The sequence below is a fragment of the Ovis canadensis genome, chromosome X, assembly GCF_042477335.2.
Source record: "Ovis canadensis isolate MfBH-ARS-UI-01 breed Bighorn chromosome X, ARS-UI_OviCan_v2, whole genome shotgun sequence".
Lineage (NCBI taxonomy): Eukaryota > Metazoa > Chordata > Mammalia > Artiodactyla > Bovidae > Ovis > Ovis canadensis.
This window is the reverse complement of record NC_091727.1, coordinates 112,547,728-112,555,573: the sequence shown is the minus strand read 5'-3', so window position 1 is coordinate 112,555,573 and position 7,846 is coordinate 112,547,728. Positions and strand designations below refer to the sequence as shown.

At 39.1% G+C, this 7,846-nt stretch overlaps 1 protein-coding gene across 1 annotated transcript; it reads right to left on the bottom strand.

Moving 5' to 3' along the window:
- Nucleotides 1–893: 893 nt before the first annotated feature.
- PRR32 (proline rich 32) lies at nucleotides 894–3,055 on the bottom strand. Its single transcript, XM_070290795.1, has 2 exons — nucleotides 2,716–3,055; nucleotides 894–1,924 (listed from the first exon to the last, which is right to left on the bottom strand). The coding sequence occupies exons 1-2, from the start codon at nucleotides 2,733–2,735 to the stop codon at nucleotides 1,060–1,062; spliced, it is 885 nt and encodes a 294-aa protein (XP_070146896.1). The 5' UTR covers nucleotides 2,736–3,055; the 3' UTR covers nucleotides 894–1,059.
- Between the last annotated feature and the right edge of the window lie 4,791 nt (nucleotides 3,056–7,846).

Genomic DNA, 7,846 nt, shown 5'->3' with positions numbered 1-7,846 from the left:
AAAAGCTTATTGGAAGAATCATACTCTACAGATATTTCTAATTTAGTGTTTCTTCAGAGATAGTGGCAGTGTGTTTAGGACCACTGCCTGAATGACATTGTATAGAGGCCAGAATGGCCATCCTTCCTCCCTGCAAGCTGTGCCCATATCTTTGCTACTTGAACTTGAAGAAGCTCCCATTTGAGCTGTAGATAATCTCAGTGCCATCATGATAATGGGATGCTGTAATGCATTATGAAGGGTATAAACATTGCAGTGTCAGAGAAAATAATTCCATAGGAATGAAACATTTTCACTTGCCTTTAAAAGTTCTGAGTATATAGTAACCTTTTGTTCAAAAGAATGGGTGAAGGGCTCAGCTTGGTTTTATCTTGTGCCTGGACTTCTATCAAGCCAGCCTTATCTATACTATGTACTTGCACTGGTGAAATGTTGAGAGACAAACACTGGTTCATGTTTGAAACAATGATGTAGAACTCTTCCATTTCCCCTGACCATTTTCTTTCCTGACCTTTTAGCCTGGTTCAACCCTTAATTGGCTATGAAATGTTGGCCCCATTATTTTCACCTCAATCTTATCTTTTAGCATTTGTGCCTTCTTCTCTATTATCTGGACTTGGGTCTACCTTTTGGACCTTATCTTAATTCACCCATTCTGCACTGAGCAACCCCCATAGCTTTAGGTGGGTAGGAATTTCCTGCCCCAGACTTGGCCAAGTCTAACAAGAACCCAACCATCTTCTCCCACAGTCACAGCTGCAAGTTAGTGGTAGGGATTCAACGAAGCTACTTAGAAAACACTGTCACATAACTGCTTTCATTTCCTTAAAAGGTGAAAATGAAATCCAAGGCTTTGGCTCCCAGAGTGGCATTTTGAAAAATAATTGACAATATTTCAAAGTTTAGAATCTTTATTGAATTTCCAAGTATGTAAGGCACATTAGTGCCTGTAAAGAGGGTAGAGGGTTTCAAATATAAAAGCATAAATGAGTAACTTTCACATATTTTTTTCCAACCTTTTTTTCCCCTCCTTCCCTTTTTTTTTTTTTTTTTTTGCCATCAGTTGTTTTCTCTGTTTGAGGATGCAGGAGCGAGCATTCCCCAAGAAGGGAAATCGGCAGAACAGGAAGGCAGTGGAGGACCAAATATTGGGGGAGGAGCAAAAGCCATAGGCATAGCCAGAAACGGATTGAACCTCGGAGGTCGAGGAGGAATGAAGCAATGAGCAGTAGTGCAGGAAGGTAAACCTGTAGTGCTGGAGGCCAAGGGCATAGGCCTTGGCCACTTCTTCACAGGGTGCCGCGGGCCTCCTAGTGGGAAAGAAACACGAGCCAACCTCTCCTTTCCCGTCACTCTCGTGCTTCCTGGAGGCAACTCCATCATTATCCCCGATCTAAGGGTTGAGATGTGTGTAGGGCCTCTTACTTGAGGCCCCCTGGATGGAAAGAATACTTGACCCCGTGGCAAAGCCACATATAACCCTGCATTGCTGCCACCTCTTTCAGTGCCCCCATTGCTGACCTTTGTCCCCCCCACCATCAGTGCAGGAGGGCTGCCAGAGAATTCCTGGGACACGTTGTTAATAGAATCTTGCCCCCTCTGCCTCCAGCCTGCCGGTCCCTCAGAGCTATTTACTTCTGTTGCTAAGGGCTCTTCTGCAACAGCAGGTGGTGGCCCATACGGGGGTTTGAGAGCTCTCAAGCCATCGACAGGAATGCAAGATCCTGTTCTCTCCGAGAGGTGCTCCAGTTGCTCTCTTGCCAGATAGCTCAGCACCTTGAAGGGCGGTCTCAGCGGGACTCGAGGGTGGCCCCAGGACCCTGCATCATCCTTCGGGCACTGGAAGGGCAGGCTGGGCCGCGGCTCCTGGTTCCCGTTTTCAGCTGCAGCTACTGCTGTGGGTGAAGGGGCGTGCCCTCCAAGGCTTGCCAAAACAGAAATCAATCAGTTAATTAAAATGACAATGCGGTGACCAGAAGATATCTGAAATACGTGATGGATCGAACTCGCTGGAGTGAAATATACCATGGGAAAGGGAGAGCCTGATCTCCTCCCGGGTGTAGTCAGCAAACACTTGTTCAATTCACTTGCCCTTCACCAGGCGGCCTCTTGAGATTCAGGGTTTGGGGTTTCCCTTTATGGCTGACCTGTGGCTCCACCCCATTCCCTATATTCCCACTTCCTCAAGGCCAGATAAACACCAGGAAGCTGAGGAAACACCAGTTCTTTCTGTCAAAGCAGTAGCTATGATCCGATCCACTAAAACCCATCATTTAGATTCTGACAGGAGTGCTCTGGAAAGTCTTATGAGGGAAAACTTTTTTTTTTTTTCCTTCCACATAAGTCTAAGAAACCTTAGTTATGTTAACAGACACTTCTGTTTGTTTCTGTTTCATGGAGCATCATTCAACATTTATACCATCTTGTGTTAAAATTTTCTTTCATTCAACCCACACCACACTCCAGAGTAAGAATTTCCTTATATCTAAACACCAAGCTTTAGACTAAGGATTTGCAATTTTTTTTTTTTTGTTTCAAAATTACATTTAAAGCTCCAGTGTTCTTAGTACCTGAATTTATATCTTTCATGCTTTTGTCTGGGATCCCTTTCTACATCCCCAGCAACCCACTTGGCCCTGTCACTCTTAACACAGGAAAACAATTCAAACTGCCTTTTGCCTTCAAATTAAACAGTTGCATCAGTTTTGTACTTACACATTTTCAATGCAAGCCATGGAGGAATTTGATCAGGAAAGTCTTCTTGAGGTGATGGAGAAAACCAGCTGAATGCCCACACAGACCAGCTCAGTCTGGAGAAATGACTGGTGCTTCTTCCTTAGAGCAGCTTGGCAGGTCAAATGAAGCTGGGAACCAACCGCTTCTTTCCAGATTTGGAGTCCTCTTTCTGAGGTTACCAATTGCTAGGGAAGGGAGGGAGAAAGGGAGATGGGAAGAGGAGGAGGGGAGAAGTCTGTGACACTCCTCTAAAGCTAAATATATGATTCCTTTTTGCACAGTAGTAGATGAACTTAAGGGCATTCCCTACTTTAACCCTGTTGCAGCCCAGTTGGAAAGACACATTGCAAGATGATTTTAGAAGACTTATGGTGGCATGGCCTTTTGTTAAGAATTCTTTCTGAAGTTTTATTTAGAAAAGGTAGTCATCACATCTCTTCTTCCAGGTTGAAAGGACAAGCACTGAGTAGAGTACCATGTCTAATCTTATAATTTAAATTTCCACTATTAACTTGGAGGAGAATGGAGGGTTGGGGGGATAAATTGCTTTGCAATCTGTGTTCTCTTGTGAAGATGAAACAAGAGGAATGCTATAAAAAATTCCTCTAAGAATCATATAAGCTTTCAGGTTTAGTTCCTCAAATTTCAGTTATTCCCTTCATCCTACCTTTCAGTTTATTGGCTCAGTATGGTGTATGTGTGTGTTTGTGTGTGTGTGTGTGTAGACATATTTCCCAGAATAGAGCTCTGGAAACTTGTCGCCAAGTGAAAGGAGAGATAAAAGTCATAACAGATAGCATCGATTTACAAATTTTAACTCAGATTTTTGCCTTATAACATTTTTTGCATAAGGTACTTTCTGTTCTTCTGGCCTAAATTTCATCCCCTTTCCTACCTTAAGCAAATATACTTTCTCAGCTTTTATTTTCTGCCAATGACCTACAGATTAATTGCTCTGAAATTATGATGACCGTCCCCTCATCTAAGAGTACTAATCTTGCTTTAAGATAAAGCCCAAAACTTGGCCCACTTACTTAAATTCACCTAAGATATGTGCTGTTCTAACTAGACTTCAAAGATCTTAAAATAACTTTCTTTATTTCAAATATCAGAATCTACTGTATATGCTGCTGCATTTCAACAATCACACATATGTGTGTGTGTGTGTGTATGTGTGTGTGTTTCAATTATCTGTGGAATGTATGTGTGCATGCATGTGTACATATGCACTGCTACTAACAGTCATTTCTGGGAAGCAACAAACTCATAATAGAAAATTTGAGTCTCTAAGTCCACACCTTCCTGCCAGGGCACCTTGTCCCTGTCTATACACTATTGAGTTTTCTTTATCTCATTGAAAGATGAAAGCAGCATGTTTCCAAAACTTCTCCCAGAGGAATCTGTTCACTTGCCTAGCATGGTTCACTGTTAAGAAATCTCGATTCCCCAGACTTTGTTTCTGTTTTTCTTTAGCTTATTGTTTCCTTGTCCTTATATAAAAGAAAACTTATTATTAGCAATATAATTGTGATAGAGCATTAAAGCCCTTTTAACCCTTCCCAGATCAGTGAGAATAATGAAACTTGGGTTAATGCCTGCTAATAGTTGGTAAGTCATATTTATATAGTTTATGTTTGAGAGCTTGCATTTTTTCCTGAATAATAGCAAGGAACCCCCAGGAAATCCTTTTATGATTATCAAAATATTACAATCATTGGCTGTTTTTACCTAAAAATGCCTATTTAGTAAAATATCAACTTAATTTGATTACATGAGAATGAAACGTAATATAGACGCCAAATAGCTGGGCATAGTGATAAAGCTAATGGCACCTTAGAATTGTCCCAAACCATAATAGGTATAATACATTTATGGATTCTAGCTCAGATTTTGCCTTGCAACTTATTTGCTTTTATAAAATGAATGTTTATTGAATACCTTCTGCATGCATGCATTCACTATTTGGTTTAGTGTGGATCATACAACAAAAGTTAAATATGAAATTGGTAGTGACTTCAAGGAATATTCAAACTTTCTGGGGAGAGAGAAAAGCATCTATATAAGAAGAATGCCATAAAAAAGAATAGACACAGACTATTAGCTGTCATTTTCCACAATGGAAATTCAGAAGAAGAAACTAATTTTAAGTGAAAGTAGTTGTGAAATAGTTCACGTGGTATTGGGGCTTGAGTTGTATTTTGAAGGGTGGGTACATTATACATGGGTAGAGGAGGAGATGGTATTCCATGACAAGAACAGGTATGGAAGTAGGAATGAGAGGGAAATTTTGGAATTTTGTAGTTTAGAGTTTTAATCCAAACTGGGCTCATATTTGGCAGAAATATAAGAATAAAGAGCCAATCGGACCCTCTAGAGATAGTAAGATCATCCAGATAATTAGTAAAGTTGTACCAGCAGGGAATCTTTGAAGGCACTCAGGTTTTATAAAAGAAATATAGGAATCATCTCAAAACTTGCTCTTTGACACAAAGCTGTTAGGCTACTTCAGTTATCCACTGAGCTCTGAGAATGAAATAATAAAGTGCATATATACATACATACATATTTGTTTTTTTTTAAATAACTGTTTTGGAAAGCAAAAATGGGTAATGGAAGTTGAAGATTTGCCAGAAAGTAACTTAGTTGTGAAAGTGGTTAAGCTCTAAATGCCTTTCATTACCCATTGCCTCTGATTTCATGACACAGCTCCAGATATTACTCACATATCTATCAAAAGGTTTTGAGGACTTTATTGAAATGCTAAGTGAGAACCATACAAGGATATATTTACTTCTGCCCAGCAATTATGAGGTCATAAAAAATGTGGTTGTCCTGCCAAAAGGATGTTGCTGGTTGTTTTTCAAAGAAATTTTGCAGATGTGTAAGTGCAGACAGAGTATCATTTAAAATTCATCATTTCTCTGTTGCTAGAAAAAGAATCCAGGAGACGGAAACATAAGGATGATTTTCTCTTTTTCCATCAGGCTAATAAGGAGGTGATGAAGAGATTGTCATGCTGATCTCTGGGGAGACAGTTGTCAAAAGATGCCATCCATGAACTCCCTTTCAAAATGTAATGTAGCTATGCCTGTGGAAAACTCTCAGTTTAGGATGTCTAAAAGTACTTCAAGAAGATAGACCAGATACTTTTAGGGAGCTGTTGCTATTTAATTCAGTGTATTAAGAAGCATGAGATTAATGAAGGCATGACACTACCCTAGAATGGGCCAGACAGAATTATTCAGTTGCACAACTATAAGCAGTACTCCTGTCCTCTCTGCCACCAGCTGTCCTGCAAACTCTGTGTGGTAAGTGACAAGGGTGAACAGGTGATAATGAGATTATGTCACTACCCGTACTGGCAAAAGCAACTGACAACTCATGCTTCACTCTTGGACTTATTTGTATGAAGATCAATAGGCTATTGCTTTTCCCAAGTTCTTTGCTTCAGACTTCTAAAAAAATTGTTTTAAAAGACGTCATTTATGGCAATGACTCCAAAACAAGTTATTGTCTTGTAGAAATCAGAAGCTATCAGAAATTCCTTCGACATAGATCACTCTAATTTTTCCTGAGAGTCAGAACTAGAAATTAAGTAACAATGGGACATGCCAGATGAGAAAATATGAGGAAGGAAAAGGAAACATTTTTTTTACTACTTACTCTGTGCCAGATATTTAATATGTTTTATCTCATTTAATAGTCACAACAAATTTTTAAGACAGTTACTATTATTGTATCCATTTTATAGATGAGGATAAAGACAGCTGGAGAAGTTAAAGTAGTTGTTTCCAAGGTCCGGGAGATGGTGAAGGACAGAGGAGCCAGGTGTGCTGCACTCTGTCACAAGGAGTCAGACATAACTGAGCAACTGAACAGCAACAACAAAACAGCTAGTAAACAGCAGACAATATTGAGACACAGGCAAGCTGACACCAGAACCCCTATTTCTTTCATTCAACCACACGGCCTCAGGACTATAGCTGTATGTGCATCACATAAGTGGCTCAAATCAAAACATGTGTACTGGATCAGAGTTTAGTTTATTTAACAAATATACGCACTGACATCCATCCTAATATAGTTTTGCAATGAAGAAATCATCCGAATTGCAATACATCTCAGAAATGCAGTCCATGCAGAAATGCAGCAAATGATTGAAGATTACATATCTGCTGGGAGTTCAGCAGAAGGATGACGACTGAAAAGCTTCTCATGGAGCGATTGAGGTTGGTGACAGAGAAAAAAACTTAGCTATAGGACAGCACTGAGTGACTATTACTAGAGAATTCATTTTAATAGCATTAGCAGTGTTAAAATTATATTGATTTTGAGTTTTCAAATTGCAGATATAGGGTTACTCCTACTATTTCTATGGCAGTAAGGTGTGATGGAACTGAGCTTATGATCATGGTTAAGCCACTCATTGTCTAGTATTGGAGCAAGTGTAAAAACAGAGTTAATTGTGTGCGTGTATGGGGTGTGTGTGTGTGTGTGTTGAGTGAAGTGGGGTGTTGGGAGGGTAGAGTTGTACAAGTGAGCAATTATTAATGATAACTCTGGAGAATACCTTTCTGAATTAGGAAAATATATTGCTTAAAAATAAAATTAATGCATTTTATGTTCACTTTGGCATATATTATAAATTAAGATATAAACATGGACTAATAAGTAAAATGAGGAAAGTTAATGAAAAACATTGCTTTGCAGTAACCCATTAGACCATAAGTTTATAAATACACACACATAAATATATATGCAAAAAAATTTAAGGCATACTTAATTTCTTGAGTACTCAGTTTAAAAAGCAAAAGCTATTTTAGATTAATTTCTTTCTGCTTATAATTAAGACTATGTAAATTCATGCTGAAAACATTTTATCAAGCTTTATTAAAAATGAATCATATGTGCCAACCTGTGAAAGGCTTTGACTCTGAAATCAGAGGAACACAGACTTGGGTTCAAATCTCAGCTTTGCTACTTATTGGCTTTGTGACCTTGGGCAGGTTGCTTAACTTCTCTGAACCTCATTTTCCTCATTTGTAAAGTGGGATTATAAAGAGAATTATATTAAATCAGATGTGAAAAGTAACTGTTACAAACTAAGTGA

Excerpts from the sequence above, each read along its gene's own strand:
- PRR32 (XM_070290795.1), bottom strand. The coding sequence starts at position 2,735 with ATGGCTTGCATTGAAAATGT. Across the intron at positions 1,925-2,715 it reads ATGGCTTGCATTGAAAATGT|CCTTGGAGGGCACGCCCCTT; the intron begins GTAAGTACAAAA and ends TGTTTTGGCAAG.